Source organism: Hyperolius riggenbachi, chromosome 7, assembly GCF_040937935.1.
Source record: "Hyperolius riggenbachi isolate aHypRig1 chromosome 7, aHypRig1.pri, whole genome shotgun sequence".
In the NCBI taxonomy this organism is placed as follows: Eukaryota; Metazoa; Chordata; class Amphibia; order Anura; family Hyperoliidae; genus Hyperolius; species Hyperolius riggenbachi.
This window is the reverse complement of record NC_090652.1, coordinates 51,321,669-51,342,526: the sequence shown is the minus strand read 5'-3', so window position 1 is coordinate 51,342,526 and position 20,858 is coordinate 51,321,669. Positions and strand designations below refer to the sequence as shown.

Here is a 20,858-nt window from a genome sequence, read left to right as displayed (position 1 = left end):
GCCTAATGCTAGGTACATACTATACAATTTTCTGACCTTTTTACTGTCAGATTGACCATTTCTATTTTCCATAGAAGTGAACAGAAATCAATTAGAAAATCGATCGGAAATCCGATTGAACCTGCTGGAAATAGTCAGAAAACTGTATAGTGTGTACCTAGCATTAAAGGTCATCTGACCTGAGAGAGGGATGAGGAGGCTGCCACATTGATTTCCTTTTAAACAAAGCCATTTGCCTGGCTCTCCAGCTGAGCATCAAATACCCGAAAAAAATCAGGCAGCTAATCTTGTCAGACTTTTAGTCAGAAAAATCTGATCTGCGTGCTTGTTCAGGGGCTATGGATAGAGGCAGAGAATCAGCAGGACAGCCAGGAAATTTGCATTTGTAAATAAATTATGACAGCCTCCATATCCCCCTCAGGTCAGTTGTCCTTTAAAAAGTCAGTGACAGACCACTCCCACTTTTAGACCACACCCCTCAGGCCACACCCACAAGCCAGTATTTTTTTTACTCTAAACCCTACCTGGCAGAATTAAAGTTTTTGCACCTAAGCATGTGACCCACATTTCTGTTTTGAAAAACAAACTTTCAGTACATATAGAAAAAAGCTGCATAAAACTTTTTTTTTTTATAACTAAAACTGTCCTAAAAAAATCCCATCAATAAAATGAGCAGTTCTATTCATAGTGAAAGTGAAAGTACTTGTGAATGATTAAGATACGGTAGCTCTCGGTAGACAGAAACAGGGGAGTAGGCTTCCAGGAACTGACTCTGGAGGAAGAGAAAGGGGTGGGCGCAGCTGTCTGCATAGAAATCGGGCGAAGCAGATACATCTTTCGTACTGGACTGGTCTCAGAGGAGGACATTATCACACAGCAATGAATCCACAGAACACAGATGAGAGTCTTGCAAAAGATACTCAGACTGAAGGCTTTGTTGTTGTCCATGAAGCAAACATCGAGAGGTGAGAGGGCTATAAAGGGAGACTGATAACATGCTGGAGGTTTGGTATGCTTAGCAGGGTGTGTTCAGGGATGACCTGGAGCTCCGAGCTCAGTGAAGTGCAGAGGATGTGGTGAACTGTTTTGTACAGTGCCAGAAGAGAACCAGAGACCAACAAAGCAAAACATTTTATACATACCTGGGGTTTCCTCCAGCCCCATACGCTCGGATCGCTCCCACGCCGCCATCCTACTCTGCTCGCAGCGCCGGTACCGGGTCCCCGCACTTCCGTCAGTCGGCGTAAGAGAGGTGTGCTCTTTGCGTGTCTCTCCAGCAGCTGCGCTAGAGGGTGCACTTCACCGGCGTAGACTGACGGAAGAGCTGGGGCTGGAGGAAACCCCAGGTATGTATAAAATGTTTTGCTTTGTTGGTCTCTGGTTCTCTTCTGGCACTGTACTGTAGCCTTAAAAAAAATTGTGTTCAACTTACCTGGGGCTTCTACGCCTCCCCTCCCGACGCAGTGCTGCCAACCGTCCGTTTTAATCACTTTTTTAATCACTTCAATTTTAACATGTCCGTACTGCCGTATTTTTCACTCACGTGTCCGTCTAAAACTGTTTATTTTGCCAGCTTCTCTTGTGCGCATGCGCATCATTACCGCGCACAGCAAGTCCTTCCGAGAAGCCACAGCAAGAAACATCGGGCTGCCTCCTCCCTCCTCCAGGCAGCAGTCTTCTCTTTCCAGTCGGGGACTCTCCAGCCAATCTCAGTGAGAGAGACAGCCGAGTGATCCCGCCCACACAGCCCCAGCGTCCAATTCCCGGCCAGCAAATAGGAGAGAGAGGAGACAGCTCACCTGCACTGCAATCTTCGTTCTGTCTCTGCTGTTTGTAGCTGGAGCCTCTCAGCAGATAAGTCGCTTATCTTCCAGCTGCTACATTAATCCACGCTCCTGTCAGCCATGAGGCAGCCGATGTAGTGATCAGCTGGGTTCTGGAATGCCTTCCTGGGAAACTTAGCGTGGGGGTTGCAGAAGGGCTGGGAACAGGGCAGCATTGCTCCTGACAGGGCTGACTGCAGAGGGATAAAGAGGCAGCGTAGAGACTCCTAGTACTCACAAGCATATTGCTATATTTCTATGCATTTTATTTTGCATAGTGTATATAGTGGTGAAATGTGCTGCGGCTGCCCCCATAGTGTATATAGTGATATGTGCTGCCCCCATAGTGTATATAGTGGTGATATGTGCTGTGCTGCCCACATAGTGTATATAGTGATATGTGCTGCCCAATAGTGTATATAGTGATATGTGCTGCCCAATAGTGTATATAGTGATATGTGCTGCCCAATAGTGTATATAGTGATATGTGCTGCTCCCATAGTGTATATAGTGATATGTGCTGCCCCATGGTGTATATAGTGATATGTGCTGCCCCATGGTGTATATAGTGATATGTGCTGCCCCATGGTGTATATAGTGATATGTGCTGCCCCATGGTGTATATAGTGATATGTGCTGCCCCATGGTGTATATAGTGATATGTGCTGCCCCCATAGTGTATATAGTGATATGTGCTGCCCCCATAGTGTATATAGTGATATGTGCTGCCCACATAGTGTATATAGTGATATGTGCTGCCCACATAGTGTATATAGTGATATGTGCTGCCCCCATAGTGTATATAGTGATATGTGCTGCCCCCATAGTGTATATAGTGATATGTGCTGCCCCCATAGTGTATATAGTTATATGTGCTGCCCCCATAGTGTATATAGTGATATGTGCTGCCCAATAGTGTATATAGTGATATGTGCTGCCCAATAGTGTATATAGTGATATGTGCTGCCCAATAGTGTATATAGTGATATGTGCTGCCCAATAGTGTATATAGTGATATGTGCTGCCCCCATAGTGTATATAGTGATATGTGCTGCCCCATAGTGTATATAGTTATATGTGCTGCCCCCATAGTGTATATAGTGATATGTGCTGCCCAATAGTGTATATAGTGATATGTGCTGCCCAATAGTGTATATAGTGATATGTGCTGCCCCCATAGTGTATATAGTGATATGTGCTGCCCCCATAGTGTATATAGTGATATGTGCTGCCCCATGGTGTATATAGTGATATGTGCTGCCCCATGGTGTATATAGTGATATGTGCTGCCCCATGGTGTATATAGTTATATGTGCTGCCCCCATAGTGTATATAGTGATATGTGCTGCCCAATAGTGTATATAGTGATATGTGCTGCCCAATAGTGTATATAGTGATATGTGCTGCCCCCATAGTGTATATAGTGATATGTGCTGCCCCCATAGTGTATATAGTGATATGTGCTGCCCCCATAGTGTATATAGTGATATGTGCTGCCCCCATAGTGTATATAGTGATATGTGCTGCCCCCATAGTGTATATAGTGATATGTGCTGCCCCCATAGTGTATATAGTGATATGTGCTGCCCCATGGTGTATATAGTGATATGTGCTGCCCCATGGTGTATATAGTGATATGTGCTGCCCCATGGTGTATATAGTGATATGTGCTGCCCCATGGTGTATATAGTGATATGTGCTGCCCCATGGTGTATATAGTGATATGTGCTGCCCCATGGTGTATATAGTGATATGTGCTGCCCCATGGTGTATATAGTGATATGTGCTGCCCCATGGTGTATATAGTGATATGTGCTGCCCCCATAGTGTATATAGTGATATGTGCTGCCCCCATCTATATATATAATAGACTAAGTGCCTCAACCTTCAAACAAGAAGAAGAAGTACTTTGCATGAGAAAATTTATGCGTGATCAAACACCAAGTTTAAGGCCTCTTTTCCACGGACTGTTGAGCTGTGTGCTCAGCAAGCAGTTACCAGGCAGCAGTGAGCAGTTACCAGGCAGCAGTGAGCAGTTACCAGGCAGCAACGAGCAGTTACCAGGCAGCAACGAGCAGTTACCAGGCAGCAACGAGCAGTTACCAGGCAGCAACGAGCAGTTACCAGGCAGCAACGAGCAGTTACCAGGCAGCAACGAGCAGTTACCAGGCAGCAACGAGCAGTTACCAGGCAGCAACGAGCAGTTACCAGGCAGCAACGAGCAGTTACCAGGCAGCAACGAGCAGTTACCAGGCAGCAACAAGCAGTTACCAGGCAGCAGTGAGCAGTTGTGAGAGTTTGAGAGCCATTTCACTGCCTATTCACAGTCCATGGAAAAGAGGCCTTACCCTAGCAAGTCTGACATTGCAAATCTGGCCTAATTGGATATTCATGAGGCAATGCTCATGCAAATGCATGCACAAACCAATACCACAAAGCAGTCACCCTGCTACATGCTACATTAGCACTATCCGGCTTAGTGCACACCAGAGCGGTTCGGCAGCGTTTTGCGATCCACTTGCGGCTGCGGATACGCTTGGGTAATGTATTTCAATGGGCTGGTGCACACCAGAGCGGAAGGCGTTTTGCTGAAACGCATACTCCCGAGGTGAGGCATTTTTTTGGATTTCGGATGCGTTTCTGCCTCAATGTTAAGTATAGGAAAAACGCAGACCGCTCTGAAAAAAGGCAGTTCAGAGCGGTTTTGCAGGCGTTTTTGTTACAGAAGCTGTTCAGTAACAGCTTTACTGTAACAATGTATGAAATCTACTACACCAAAAACGCTTTACAAAACCGCAAAATGCTAGGTGAAATGCTACAGAAAAATAAGAAAAAGCGTTTCAAAATCTGCTAGCATTTTGCGGATCTGCTAGCAGTTTTTGGTGTGCTCCAGGCCTCCAGAGCGCAACGAGGAGGATTCCCAATGCCCCCTTTTTATACAACTGGGGGGACCGCAGGGTCCCAGGCTCTCTCACTGCCTGGAAACCACAGCGGCACCCCGGAGGGGGAGGCTGGGTGGCGTGGACGACCCCCCCCCCCCCAAGTTTGGCCAGCGCCGGGGAGAGCCGTCTGCACCCACCTCCCAATATTAAAAACAGGCACTTACCTTAACGTCCATTGCGTTCTGCTACATGCGCATTAATTTGGGGGCACCACATGAGAAAGGTGAGAAGCATGGGTCACCCCGAGCTTTAGAGCTCAGGGCTGGCTCACATACAGCACTCCAGAGGGGGGGGGGGGGGGGGGGAGGACAGGCGCACTCACTCCAGGGTTCACACCACCGGAGCAAGCCATCCACCACCTGCCTCCAAAGGATACAAACTGCACAAAATCCTTTCCATGAGAAAATTAATGCGCATGTAGCAGAACCCAATGGACGTTAAGGTAAGTGGCTGTTTTTAATATTAGGAGGTGGGTGCGGACGGCTCTCCCCAGCGCTGGCCATGCTTGGGGGGGGGGGGGGGGGCAGCTGCGCCACCCAGCCTCCCACTCCGGGGTGCCGCTGTGGTTCCCAGGCAGCGAGAGAGCACTTTGCAGTATTGGTTTTATGACCCTGCATAGTTTGGCATGCGAAAGCAAATGCATATTTGCATGAGCATTGCTTCATAAATAGCCAATTAGGCCGGATTTGCAAAGCCAGACTTGCTACAGTTAAACTTGGTGTTTGAGCACGCATACATTTTCTCATGGAAAGCCTACTTCTTCTTGCTTCAAGGTTGAGGCACGTACTCTATTAGATAGATAGATGCGGCGTATGCTACGACGCGGGTTGGCTAGTAGTGTATATAGTGATATGTGCTGCCCCCATAGTGTATATAGTGATATGTGCTGCCCCATAGTGTATATAGTGATATGTGCTGCCCCCATAGTGTATATAGTGATATGTGCTGCCCCCATAGTGTATATAGTGATATGTGCTGCCCCCATAGTGTATATAGTGATATGTGCTGCCCCCATAGTGTATATAGTGATATGTGCTGCCCCATAGTGTATATAGTGATATGTGCTGCCCAATAGTGTATATAGTGATATGTGCTGCCCCATGGTGTATATAGTGATATGTGCTCCCCCATAGTGTATATAGTGATATGTGCTGCCCCATAGTGTATATAGTTGTATGTGCTGCCCCCATAGTGTATATAGTGATATGTGCTGCCCCCATAGTGTATATACTGGTGAAATGTGCTGCCCACATACCTTCAGCTATGTTTGTCTCCTCCCAAAATTCACAAGAAGTTTCCTAAAAAGCCCGCTACTGACTCCGCCCCCAAACTCTGCCCCCTGTCCGTCCAAACATTGGGGTGTCCAGATTTTTTGATCATTTTGTCCAGGAAAAACAAGAAATTGGGTTGGCAACCCTGTCCCGACGTCCTGTGCCGGGACAAAACGATCTTCTGGTCCCTGCCGCTGGTCACTTCCTGCTTTTTGCAACTTTAATGTCGCAATCCACTGCGCCTGCGAGGCTTGAGCTGCGCATGTCATCACTGTCACCTACATCACTGAGAGCTTCTCCAGTGGGGACCGGAGGATTGTTTTGTCCCGGTGTGGTCACAAGACGTCTGCAGGGGCCCATAGAAGCCCCAGGTAAGTTCAACCCCTTTTTTTTTTATTTAAGGCTACAGTACTCCTTTAAAGTAAACCTGAGACGGGCATACTATTTTATACTTACCCAGGGCTTCCTCCAGCCCAATGAGCACTGATATGTGTCTCACTGTCCTCCTGAGTGCCTCCATTCTTCGGCTATCAGTCCCGGTAATTTGGCTCAACTGTGCCAGTCGGGCCCTCCTGCACATTTGCGGAGGGGCCGTGCATGCGCAGAAGAGCTGCCTGGCGCAAGTTAGCCAGATTACCGGGACTGATATCAGGCAAACGGAGGCACTTGGGAGGACAGTGAGGGATTCATTGCTGCTCATGGGGCTGGGGAAGCCCCAGGAAAGTATAACATTTTAGTATGCCCATCTCAGGTACACTTTAAAGAGAATCTGTTAGTTTTAATAAAATAAACCAGATACTTATCTCGGACACTGCATGTGATTCCGATTCCGCTTTGTAATCGTTTGTTACATTGGATTCCGATTCCGATTTTTAATCTTTACTGCATGCTGCATTTTTTGATCCATTTTTCTGTTGAATGTATTCACGGAAAATCGGAATTGAAAATCGGTATCAGAATCGCAAAACGGATTTGCAGTGTGCAGGGAGCTTAATAGTTGCCTGCCTGTGCACTAGAGGCTTACTGTTTGGGCTCTGACAGAAATAGCTGAACACAATCGAGTCTGCTTGCACCTCCGCACTACAGAACTCCGCAGTGGGCTCAGCGATTTCCACCAAAGCAGGAGCAGAAAGCTGCAAGTACACTTGTGCAGGAGCGGTGACAAGCGCCAATGAGCAACATTTTTGGGGGTCCCATCTCTGTATCCCCTCTGCTGAGGAGGAAGGCTTTAGCATCCAGAGGTTACCCCCTCCCAAAGTAAGGGGTAATATTTTTCCACTTCAGATTCACTTTAATGACAACCTGAAGTGATAATAATGTGAAAGACCATTGGTGACTGTTTTGAAAATTCTGTTGCTGTTAGTACTAATCTCCTCTTCAGGCTTGTACTGTTGTGTGAAAATGAGCATTTACATTGTGACACGGAAACACAGAAAAATGTTCAGGTATTCTGCAAATTTTGCTGTGTCTACATATATGACAATTTCCTTCTTTGCTTTCTTTTTATAACGTATGCAAATTTTGGGGCCCCCACATTTCACATGCAATGCCATTGAGAATATAATGCGTGATTTGGATGCAAACTAGTGCGGCATTCAACAAAATTCAGCAAGCTGTCAAGAGTTTTTTTTCTGCAATAAAACTCATGTAATGGACACAATCCCATAGACTTCCATGAACATGTGAGTTTGCAGAACACAAAAATGCAAACATTCATCTGTAGTGAAAACAAGCCCTTATTCATAGAAAGGGTCATGCTACTCATCCTTCTCTACCCCTCTCCATAGTACAGAACAGAGTTTTCTCCTTTCACGAAATAGTTTTGGATCTCTATACAGTATTTGTTGAAGCATGTTACAATCCTGACACCTAGTGGTACTTTACTGGTATATCCCAACTTTGCTATGTGCTTTATTATTATTATTATTATTATTTAGTATTAATATAGCGCTGACATCTTCTGCAGCGCTGTACAGGGTATATTGTCTTGTCACTTAACTGTCCCTCAGAAGAGCTCACAATCTAATAAACTGTAATCTATGTAGGTATTGTGTAGTGTATGTATCATAGTCTAGGGCCAATTTGGGGGAAGCCAATCAGCTTATTTGTATGTTTTTGGGATGGGGAGGAAACCCATGCAGACACGGGGAGAACATACAAACTTTTAGAGGCTAAACAGAAATTTGCTTCTTAAAACAGAAGGTATTTGTGATAATTCAGATTGGAGTGAGCATATGATGTCTCCCACAATGCATCATTGCTGAATATGTAAATCATCCTTTGTTGTCCCTGTAAGCTAACCACACCTCCAGAACCGCTGGAATGCAATGATGCGCCAGCTTGTTAATGTTACAGGGCTGATCATCCTTTGTTCTCCCTGTAAGCTAACCACACCTCCAGAACCGCTGGAATGCAATGATGTGCCAGCTTGTTAATGTTACAGGGCTGAACTAATACAACATGCTTACAGACTGTTTTGGATTGATTGATCCTTATCAGTGTATGGCATGGAATAATGTGGCTTTATGGGGTACAACTTGAGACACACGGACTAATGCTAGGCATACACGGCGCGTTTATGCGCCAGAATCGAGCCAGTGGCTCGATGCCGGCGCGTCCCCGCTCGTCTGCGCGGGCGCGTGGATCGATTCCCGCTTGTCCCCGTGGGCAGTTCCTTATCAGCCGCTCGTTTCTTCCATTGTCCGCCCGCGGGGATCGAGTACGGAATCAATCCGCCGTGGTGACCGGACAGGTTGAATATTATCAATCGAGCCATCAGCGGCTCAATTGATAACAATTATCGCTCCGTGTATGCCTAACATTTACAGATTGCTCAGCAAGCTCATGGTGAACCATAGTGAAACGATTATTCCTATACCTGTGAAACCTGCGTTAAGATTACGTTTTGTCATATCTGACTATTAAAAGCTATGTTTTACATCTGTTTGTCATTTAAGGGCCTTTTGTTTTTTGTTTGCCAGTTTATGCTGTCTGATTGTGAGGTGGCCATTTCACTACTTACAATTGCTTTATAAGTCCTAGTGATGTTACTGAAAGGTGTGTGTGTGTGTGTGTGTGTGTGTGTGTGTATATGTATATACACACACACACACACACACACACACACACACACACACACACACACACACACACACACACACACACACACACACACACACACACACACACACACACACACACACACACACACACACACACACATATAATATAGTAAGGCTATCATTCATAAAGCATTTCCGCATGCGGAAATGCTTAAAACAGCTGACTTTACCGCACACGTAGCAAAATCTGCATTCATAAAGGCTCCTTCCGCATGAAAAACTGACATTACCGAGCACAGCGATAAATCACCGCCTTGTGCGGTGAAATGTAGCAAAATGTTAATTCATAAAGATCACCGCAAGCGGTGTGAGGTCGGGAAGTACCGCTCCCTCTGATGTGGCGATAACAATGTTAAGTGAATGGAGACACAAATCTCCCAGGCAGCTGCAGTAGAGCGGAACACGGAGAAATGTATCAACTCTGCAGCTTCCTGTGCTTCCGCAAGCCTACCGCCAGCCTAATTCGGGAAATCTCCGCACTGCTACCGCAACTAGATACATTTTTATGAATGCGCAGCCAGAAGTCTAAAACACTGACAGCGGTGGTTTCCCGCACAGATTCTCTTTACCGACAACAGGTTTATGAATGATAGCCTAAGTGCCTCAACCTTCAAGCAAGAAGAAGAAGTAGCGCCCTGCCCCCAGGGCCGGTCTAAGCAAGAAGAAGAAGTAGCACCCTGCCCCCAGGGCCGGTCCAAGCAAGAAGAAGAAGTAGCACCCTGCCCCCAGAGAGGGTCCAAGCAAGAAGAAGGGGCTGGTCCAAGCAAGAAGAAGAAGAAGTAGTGCCATATCAAACCAAGGGTGAAAAGGGATAATTTGCATATTTAGTAGCAGTGCATTGTGGGTAACCACAAATGTTCACTTATAGCTGAATTATTGCAGATTTGGTTCTGTTTTAAAAAGGCAAATTACACCAAGCTTTGCTTTTTTTTTAGTAGGAGGGCTTTTTGATCCCTTTTATCCCCCTATACATTCTTAGTAGTTTGGGTCACCCCGAGCTGCTTGGTTACTCTGTTGTACTGGTCCAAGCCCTATCTCATACAGTAACTTCAATCCCTGCTATGTACTGATGAGGACCAAAAGTCTGAAATAGGCTGTCATATGTGGGTTTAATATGACTGGGTAAAATTTAAAGCTATAGACTTGCTATACACCATAGAGATAAGAAGTTTGGAACTTTTCAGTGATCTGGATGATTTGAATCTGGTCATTGTAAAGATCTGGATCTTTGAATTGAATCTTCGGATCATTTTACTAGTGAAGCAGATGGGGTGAAATGACTAGCAGGACGGGACCTTCCCTGCACTGTACGTTCAGTTCAAGACTGGCTGCTATTATAGCAAACCAGTATAGCAAGCTATGTGTCAACTTCTTTGATATATTTTACTTTTAGTTCTGTTTAAAGACCTGATATGTAGATTTGTGCAGAATGATAAGATAACCTTTCCCCACCTAAAGAGAGAGGTTTAGCAAGCAAGGGGCCTTATTTCCCCCCCCCTTCAGAGTTAAAGGACTTCCGAGACCAAAATAACAAAAATGACACTTTACCTTTTTATCTGCAGAATCCACGGAGGACGTTCTCCGCTCCGTACCGCCGTCAATCTAGACCTTTTAGTTCCCCCAGGGCTTGTCCCGCCCCCACCGAATGGGTCGCATCCATTCCACCCCTAAGATGGCCGCCGCCTTGATCCGCGGCTGTGCAGTACGCTTTGCCGCAAGTGCGACTGCGCAGCCTTTAGCCCGCCTCCAGCCGCGTAGTGGTTCCCGGCATTCTCCTGAAGTGTACGTCAGGCGCGGCTGGAGGCGGGCTAAAGGCTGCGCAGTCACACTCGCGGCAAAGCGTACTGCTCAGCCGTGGATCAAGGTGGCGGCCATTTTAGGGGTGGAATGACGATGCGACCCGTTCGGTGGGGGCAGGACAAGCCCTGGGGGACCTAAAAGGACTAGATTGACGGCGATACGGAGCGGAGGACGCGGAGGGCGTCCTCCGTGGATTCTGCAGATAAAAAGGTAAAGTGTCATTTTCGTCATTTTGGCCTCGGAAGTCCTTTAAGTCAACATTTTATGGCCTGCCCATGTGATTCTCCCTGAGCATGCTGGGTATTCTGTAAATCAGAGCTTTATTTATTTTTAGGAGCGATCTGCCGACCGCATCCGCCAGTGAAACCACTTGGCTAATGTATTTCAATGGGATGGTGCACACCAGCGGTTTGAGGTTTTTAGCAAACCGCAAACGTGGGTCCTGCAGCACGTTTGCGGTTTGCAGAAGCGTTTCTGCCTCAAAGTAAAGTATAGGAAAAACGCAAACCGCTCTGGAAAATGCTACATCAGAACGGTTTGCCAGGCGTTTTTGTTACAGAAGCTGTTCAGTAACAACTTTTAAGGCCCATTCACACCTGAGCGGAAATTGCACAATTCCCACTCATGGCAAACCGCTAGCGGTTTAGTAAAAACCGCTACACATTGTTGCAATGTTGCGATAACCGCAAACGCGTTTAATGCAGCAGTTTGCTGGCAATTTGCGTTTAGCGATTGTGATTAGCGTGCGAAGCACGCTAATCGCGATTGCTCCAAAACCGCCGCAGTGTCCAGTGATTTTTCCACGTTAATCGCGGGAAAATCACTCCCGCAAAACGCCAGCGGTAATCGCCGGCGGTTTGCGATTATAGGTGTGAACGGGCCCGTAACAATATGTGTAATCTGCTACCCGAAAACGCTCCTAAAACCGCAAGGCATGTTTAGAAAACGTCTCTAAACATGCCTAGAATTGCTCTGAAAATCTGCTCCAAAAAACGCTAGCATTTTGCAGATCTGCTAGCGTTTTTGGTGTGCACTGGGCCTGATAGTAGGTGTGTGAGTAGTAGTACACATTGCCAGCAATGATATTTGGTGTGTGAGTAGTAGTACACATTGCCAGCAGTGATATTTGGTGTGTGAGTAGTAGTACACATTGCCAGCAGTGATATTTGGCGTGTGAGACAAGGAGTTAACTTTGTAACCAAGAGCTGCTGCCTGTGGTGCCTGTAACCTGATCCCTCAGTGAGCTCAGCTGGGAGGAGTTGCCTCTCTCACTCCATCCCTAACTGTTCACTGCGCTTCCTGTTTCTTCCACTGTGATCCGAATCGTTCACTGTGATGATCCGGATGATTCGACTCACAAAAAGGATTCGGATCAAAGATCCAAATCGTTCATGATCCGGACAACACTGATACACCAGCGGTTCTAGATGCTTGCTTGACTTACCAAGGGTGAAAAGGGATAATTTGCATATTTAGGAGCAGTGCATTGTGGGTAACCACAAATGTTCACTTATAGCTGACTTATTGCAGATTTCCTTCTGTTTTAAGAAGGCAAATTACACCAAGCTTTGTTTTTTTAGTAGGAGGTCTTTTTGGTCCCTTTTATCCCCTATACATTCCGAGAGGTTTGGGTCACCCTGAGCTGCTTGGATACTCTGTTGTACTGGTCCAAGCCCTATATCATACAACCATATCAATTCCTGCCAAGTACTGATGAGGATCATAAGTCTGAAACAGGCTGTCTACATGTGGGTTTGATAGGTCTGTAAAATGTAAAGCTATATGCTTGCTATACACCAGCAGTTCTGGATGCTTGCTTAGCTTACCAAGGGTGAAAAGGGATAATTTGCATATTTAGTAGCAGTGCATTGTGGGTAACTACAAATGTTCACTTATAGCTGAATTATTGCAGATTTCCTTCTGTTTTAAGAAGGCAAATTACACCAAGCTTTGTTTTTTTTAGTGGTAGTAGGTCTTTGTGGTCCCTTTTATCCCCCTATACATTCCGAGTGGCTTGGGTCACCCTCAGCTGCTTGGTTACTCTGTTGTACTGGTCCAAGCCCTATCTCATATAGCCACATCAATGAGTGAATCTGTGAATGCATTAGTTTGAACATTTGCATGCGACAGAGCAAAGGGTAAATATATTTTTTTTAGCCATTTCAATCCCTGCCAAGTACTGAGGAGGACCAAAACTCCGAAACAAGCTGTATACATGTGGGGTTGATATGACTGTTTAAAATTTAAAGCTATATGCTTGCTATACACCAGCGGTTCTGGATGCTTGCTTGGCTTACCAAGGGTGAAAAGGGATAATTTGCATATTTAGTAGCAGTGCATCGTGGGTAACCACAAATGTTCACTTATAGCTGAATTGTTGCGGATTTCCTTCTGTTTTAAGAAGGCACATTACTCCAATACAGTGGGTAGCATTGCAGGAAGTGACGACAGTGGAACGCACACTGGAACGTGGAAGAGGTGAGTCATCCCCGCCCGCTGCCTCTTACTAATAGTGGCGGCTGCTGCTGAGCTTAAGCAGGAGGGGGAGCGCACATGGGGACCCAGGTGAGGGAGGGGGGGGGTCCTGCTGAGCTTAAGCTGGAGGGGGAGCGCACATGGGGACCCAGGTGAGGGAGGGGGGGGGGGTCCTGCTGAGCTTAAGCTGGAGGGGGAGCGCACATGGGGACCCAGGTGAGGGAGGGGGGGGGGGGGGTCCTGCTGAGCTTAAGCTGCAGGGAGAATGCACATGGGGACCCAGGTGAGGGGGTCCTGCTGAGCTTAAGCTGGAGGGGGAGTCCGACCCCCCCCCCCCCCCCCCTCCCCGCCGCTGTGCCCAATACCCCCTTCCTGCCCTCTACCCCCTTATGCGGTGTATGCTACGCCGTGGGTCGGCATATATATATATATATATATATATATATATGTATATGTATATATGTATATGTATATATATATATATATATATATATATATATATATATATATATATATATATATATATATATATATATATATATATATATATATATATCTCTATATATATATATATATATCTCTCTATATATATATATATATATATATATATATATATATATCTATATCTATCTGTATACTGTACATATGTGTATGTATGTATACACACACACACACACACACACACACACACACACACACACACACACACACACACACACACACACACACACACACACACACACACACACACACACACACACACACACACACACACACACACACACACACACACACACACACACACACACACACACACACACACATATATATTTTCCAATCTTAACACACAATTACTCAATGATGACCTAGTTTGTGAGCTTTGCGGTCTTTGGCATCAATAATTGGCATTGAAATGAAATAAATCTAATTGGCTGTGGCTCCACTCCTTTGAAAATCAATAGGTGAATTTTGATTAGCTTTTGTAGGCTCCACCCACTTTTCTGAATATTAATCCCAGTCACCCAGTGACCAACTGTGCAAAGTTTAAGAACCCTGGCATTGACAGACAGTGTAAGAATGGCTGCAGTTTACATTCTGGCAGTGAAATTTGTATTTTTCTCCACCCACTGATGTCCTAATGTTTCCCGGGTGTGTATTTGCCTGCTGTTGGCTGTGGCCACTTTTTCTAACCCTAACACACAATTGTCAATAGTCCATGACTAAGTTTGTGAGATTTGTGGTCTTTGACATGAATAATTTTCATGAAATGAAACACATCTGAATCACTGTTTGTGGCCCCACCCCTTTTCTAAATATTTAACCCCAGTCACCCAATGATCAACTGTACCAGGTTTGAGGCTTGTGCCATTAACAGTGCAAAAATGGCAGCAATTAAATATTTACCTTGAAAATCAATAGGTGAATTGTGATTGTTTTTTGTAGGCTCCACCCACTTTTCTGCATATTAATCCCAGTCACCCAGTGACCAACTGTGCAAAGTTTTAGAAACCTACAATTAATAGTGTAAGAATGGCTGCAGTTTACATTTTCCCAGTAAAATTTGTGTTTGACTCCGCCCACTGATGACTCGGCATTGCCCAGGTATTTGGCTGGTGTTGGCTCCGCCCACTTTTTCTAACCCTAGCACAAAATTACTTTATGACCAAGTTTGTGAGCTTTGCAGTCTTTGGCATCAATAATTTGCATTGAAATAAAATAAATCTGATTGGCTGTGGCTCCACCCCTTTTCTGAATTTGAACCCCAATCACCCAATGGCCAACTGTACCAGGTACAGGTGATTAACAGTGCAAGAGGCTTGTGCCATTAACAGTGCAAAAATGGCATCAATTAAATATTCCCCTTAAAGATTAATAGGTGGATTTTGATTAGCTTTTGTAGGCTCCACCCACTTTTCTGAATATTAATTTCAGTCACCCAGTGACCAACTGTGCAAAGTTTGATAACCCTACCATTAACAGTGTAATAATGGCTGCTGTTTACATTTTCCTAGTAAAATTTGTATTTGTCTCCGCCCACTTATGACCCTGCGTTGCCCGCTTTGTATTGTATTTGGCTGGTGTTGGCTGTGCCCACTTTCCTAACCCTAACACACAATCAATTACTCAATTACCAAGTTTGTGAGCTTTGCGGTGTTTGGCAACAATAATTTGCATTGGAATGAAACAAATCTGATTGGCTGTTTGTGGCTCCACCCCTTTCTGAAATTGAACCCCAGTCACCCAATGATCAACTATACCAGGTTTGAGGCTTGTGCCATTAACAGTGCAAGAATGGCAGAAATATTCCCCTTGAAAATCAATAGGTGAATTTTGATTGGCTTTTATAGGCTCCAACCACTTTTCTGAATAATATTCCTAGTCACCCAACGACCAACTGTGCAAAGTTTGAGAACCCTACCATTAACAGTGTAAGAAAAACAAAAGTTTGCTTTCTTAAAACAGAAAGAATTTGCGATAATTCAGGTTGGAGTGAGCTTGAGATGTCTCCCAGTGCATCACTGCTGAATATATTCAAATTAACCAGTTACCCTTAGAAGCTAAACACACCTCCAGAACCGCTGGAATGCAATGATGTGTCAGCTTGTTAATTTGTACAGAGCCATAATAATCCAACATGCATACAGACAATTTTTTTTTTCTTTTTTTAGCTTTCTTGGCTCCTGTTGCATGCAACAGGAGTCCCGGGTAAGCAAGGCCTTAAAGAGACTCTGAAGCGAGAATAAATCTCGCTTCAGAGCTCATAAATAGCAGGGGCACGTGTGCCCCTGCTAAAACGCCGCTATCCCGCGGCTAAACGGGGGTCCCTTCACCCCCAACCCACCCCCCGCAAAAGTGTGTCGTGAAAAGGTCGCAGAATTTCCCTTCCTGGAGGCAGGGCTAACGGCTGCAGCCCTGCCTCCAGTCGCGTCTGTCAGCGGCGCATCGCCGCCTCTCCCCCGCCCCTCTCAGTGAAGGAAGACTGAGAGGGGCGGGGGTGAGGCGGAGATACGCGCTGACAGACGCACGTGGGGCAGGGCTGCGGCGGTTAGCCCTGCCCCAACCAGGAAGCGCTCCCCGGGTGTATCGAGGGGGATTTGGGGGTGATGGGACCCCCGTTAAGCCGCGCTATAGCGGCGTTTTAGCAGGGGCACACGTGCCCCTGCTATTTATGAGGTCTGAAGCGAGACTTATTCTCGCTTCAGACTCTCTTTAAAGCCCATGCACGGAGAAAGCGTGAGTGCGTAAAGCACCCCCACAAAACGTGCATGTGCAGCCACGGGCCCCACAATACAGCAGGGCCCTTCCGGTGTTCCCCGAAGGGAACATTCCCCCTTTGCCTTCAGCGCAGGGGGTTTCTTGGGTCTTCCAACACCCGAAGGATAGAAGGACCCCAACCTGCCCAGTGGTTACCCAAAGGGCCTGGCCATGTGGCAACCGTGTCCACATGGTCGGTGGCTCCCCCGAGAGGGAGCCGGGGTGAGAACCGAAGTCCCCAGGGGACAAGTCCCCGGTGCCAGCAAGCTGGCCACGACCTTGCGGCCGGAGTGATAAAAATTCTGCACTCTCCCTAGCCAAAAGGCCGGGGAGCTGCGTTAGTCGACTATGCATATGGGCAGTACAGACCAAAGCACCCTACTTCCGCCTGGGATCTGCCACATCCCGGGTTTTTTTCAGGTGCACCTGGAGCGCCACTTCCAGGGGCAGTACGCCTAAGCAAAGCCCTCAGCCCTTCAGCTTCGACCAGTGGTAGATCCATTCCATCAGCCTCTGGGGAATTATGACAAGGAGGGACACACTGCCACTGTGCCATCCCTCCAAGTCCCCCCAAAAAACCTCAAGAACAGATTTTTTTTTTTAGCCTCAGCTAAAACCACTCAAAGTCAAGACACTAAAGGCAATCTTACAATGAGTCCAACCTTCTATACCATACCGGTATCACTAAAAACATTTTGCATCATTGGCTCTCATTTTAATATTTCTTATCAGATTAATCATCAACATATAATTTCACAATAAGTCCAATTTTTTTAACACTTTTCACCTTTCTTCTTCTCCATCTTCTTAGAGATTCTCACTTTCTCATTTTTCCCTGATATTTTCACCACCATTTTCTTCCGCACAGATTTGTACTCTACATCACTTTCTTCTGGCAATAAACCATCTTTAGCACTTTTCAGAGTTTCTATAAACTCTTCAAAGTCATCATCTCTTTCCCTTTCCCTAATCGGCAATTTCACCTCAGGACGAACACATATTCCTGTACTTTTTCCAGCCACTTTTTCGTCAACCCCACCTTCAGCCTCTGCGACATCAACTAAAGACTCGTCTTCACTTTCCTCATAATCATCTGTTGACAATATTTGGTCACTTCTCACCATTGCGCATTCCACAGTTTTCAACTTATTCTTTTATTTCTCTCTTATCGGCCACCAAAATCCACTATTCCCGTTAACAACAAATGACTTGGGCAAACACAGTTCTTCGCCACCTTTCAACCACACATGGAACGATCTCCTACCATCCCATACGCCAAGTGGGTTCAAAAACGCTTTGTTAAACAAAATAAATTTCACATGCGGACAAAAAATAAGTCTCACTTCTTCTGCTGTTATAAATGGGTCCTCCATAGCAATTCCAATCTGTACTGGTTTTCCAATTTCGGAACACAACATTATAGGATCATTAGGCTTAGCCAAACTTCTCCACTTAAAGTACACATCAATGCAGGATATATCTTCTTCCAAAGTCACATCCACATATTTTTGTTTCCAGTTTTCTTGCATGCAGAACACATCATCCATGCTTATTTCCAATCGGCGAAAAACATACTTAGCAATGGACGCAATGTCCCAAATCATACCTTTCCTGCCCAGTATCCTCAGGCAATTTTTCTTCTCCATGAGATCCATAATTTCCTCTTCGCTGCTTGGTCCGGTCCAGAAACTGTCCTCCACGCAAGGCAGAGACAGTGGGGGGTAAACCCAGCCCTCAAGCCCCAGGTCAGCAGAACCAACCTGCTAATGACCACCCTGTTGGGGGTAGGCCAATGGTACCTCTTATGGCCAAAACCAGCAGAGGCTGAGAGCTGGGGGGGGGAGATCACGTCACGTTGCCAGGGGGCTAAGCCGCGGACCAATCGCAGCATGCAGGGTGCCTTCCGAAGAAGATCAATCCCTGCAAGGCCGATCAAGATGCACTTTTTTTTTTTTGCCTCAGCTATAATATACCCATAAATATTACAGGTAGAATAAGGCTTGCATCATCGGCTTTTTTAAATTTTATTTTTATATATTCACTGATTTTTCTCCAATAACCAAACTACCCACCAATGCTGATAACAAAATAATAAGGCCGCATCTATTATTCTTATGTCCTTATAGAACACTGAATTTTCCTCAAAATATAAGCGCACTTTCTCTCGCAACCAACCTGGAAAACAATAATCATCAAAATAGGCCTCCATCCTGTTTTTTAATTTACGAGCAATCAACACTCTTGTTTCTTTTATAACGTCTTGATCTTCGTAGCTATCATAAAGAATGTTCGCATCTGTCAAAAAATTGACCATCTCATTTTCCCCAAAATTCTCAATCCTCACATTGAAAATGGCTTTCTCTCTTTCAGAGACTCTGTAATCACGGACTCCAATAAACCCTTTAGAAGAATTTGGCACAATTGTTTTCTTCTTCTTTTTCTTTTCTTCTGGTTCACTACCACCAAGGGAACTTAAACCAGCAGACTCTTGACCACCATCACTCTCATCAGGCTTAGTAGGGGCCTCTTTCCTTTTATTTGCTCCCTGACTGGAAGAAGTAGGGTCCCCCTGTTCTTCAGCCATAGGTTCCTCATGAGTTTCTGTTTGTGTTTCCCCTTGTGGGTTCTCTTGAGGCTTCTGTGGTTCTTCCTGGCTATCATCTCTCTGCTCTTCCGGACATTTTTTCTCTTTCTTCTGTCGCCTTTCTCCCTTCATAGGACAGTTCATATAGAAATGCCCAACACCTCCACATAAGTTACACATCTTCCCTTTTGGGCACTGTTGAAACTCATGGTCCTCACTGTCACAATTTGAGCAGAACCTTTTCTCGCATCTCTCCTAAGTATGTCCATATTCTTTACATCGGCGACAGAAAGAGTCCATGCCGGAAAAAAACAAATCACAATTGCCGATCTTGAATCTTGCAGGCGGACGTACTCCACCTCTAAATTTAACAAAAAATCGCCACTTGGAAGTCCAGACACCAAACTCATTTAAGATCTTCCCAGCAATTTTTACCGCTGCACAAAACCTCCGCAGAAAGGTCACAACATCTGAGCAGGGCAAATGAGGTGAGTACATTTTCACTACCAGGACCATCTCATCATAATAAGGAGTAATCCGGATTCCCTCCAGTCTCTGGTCTCCACTCAGCCTTCTTATAGCCACCAACAAGTTCCGATAGATAGCCTCTGTCAGAACCACAATGTCGTAGATGCCCCTTCGATGGTAGTCCAGTATTGCCATCATTTCTCGGGTATGGAGCCCGAAAACCTCCTCCAGAACCTCAAGCAACGCCCTGAGATCCCTTCCATTCCGTTTTCCTTCCTCGTATTGGAAGCGAATGCCGCCCTTAATTTTGGCGTAATCGGGAACCTCATACCCTGAAAACAGGGGATCAGTATCCCCCATAGCCTCGTCCGCCCTGTCCGCACCTACATCTCTGTCCATTGTCACACGGACGTTGGTACCTCCACCAGTACTACCCGAAGGCAGCACTGCCGAGGCGATCCCTCCCCGTTAACCTCTGCCCCAGGCCACCCAATAGCAACAACAGCCACAAGACTGAAGGCCGAGTGACTCAGGGTTTCGGAAACCTCTTGGCTAAAGACCACTTGATCTTAGCCAAAAGGCCGAGAAGCGATCCACATCAGTGCATGGCATGGATTAGTTTGGCTCTATGTAGTAGGGCTTGTAACACCGAGAGGTACAGACTAACCAGCAAGCTCATGGTGACCCAGAACTCATTGCAGTGTGTAAGGGACTACTATGGTCCTAAAAGCCCCCTTACTAAGATGTTAAGAAAAACAAGTTTGCTTTCTTAAAACAGAAAGAATTTGCGATAATTCAGGTTGGAGTGAGCTTGAGATGTCTCCCAGTGCATCACTGCTGAATATATGCAAATTAACCATTGTACCCTAAGGCCGCGTTCACATTACAAACGCGGATGGGCACGCATGCGGAACGCAACGCGTATGAATGCACGCCATCCGCGTTTGTATGCGTTGCGTGGCTGATCCCATCACTGAAAAGTGAATGGGACAGCCACGCGTTTTGGCAAAAAATGCGTGCAGCATGCGTTCCCGGACCACACAGGTCCGGAACGCATGCAGTGTGAACATCAGACAGTGCACTCTATGCACTGTCTGATGTCGTGCATGTCGGCCACC

General features: G+C 45.9%; 1 protein-coding gene across 4 annotated transcripts in view; it reads left to right on the top strand.

The window, feature by feature from the left end:
* The first annotated feature begins 768 nt into the window (after positions 1-768).
* Positions 769-20,858, top strand: part of LOC137524313 (uncharacterized) — a 182,603-nt gene continuing 162,513 nt past the window's right edge. For all 4 annotated transcript variants that reach the window (XM_068244032.1, XM_068244030.1, XM_068244033.1 and 1 more), the window contains exon 1: positions 769-965. In XM_068244032.1, coding sequence (XP_068100133.1) covers positions 880-965 — 86 coding nt within the window. In that variant the 5' untranslated portion in view covers positions 769-879. The remainder of the gene's footprint in view (positions 966-20,858) is intronic.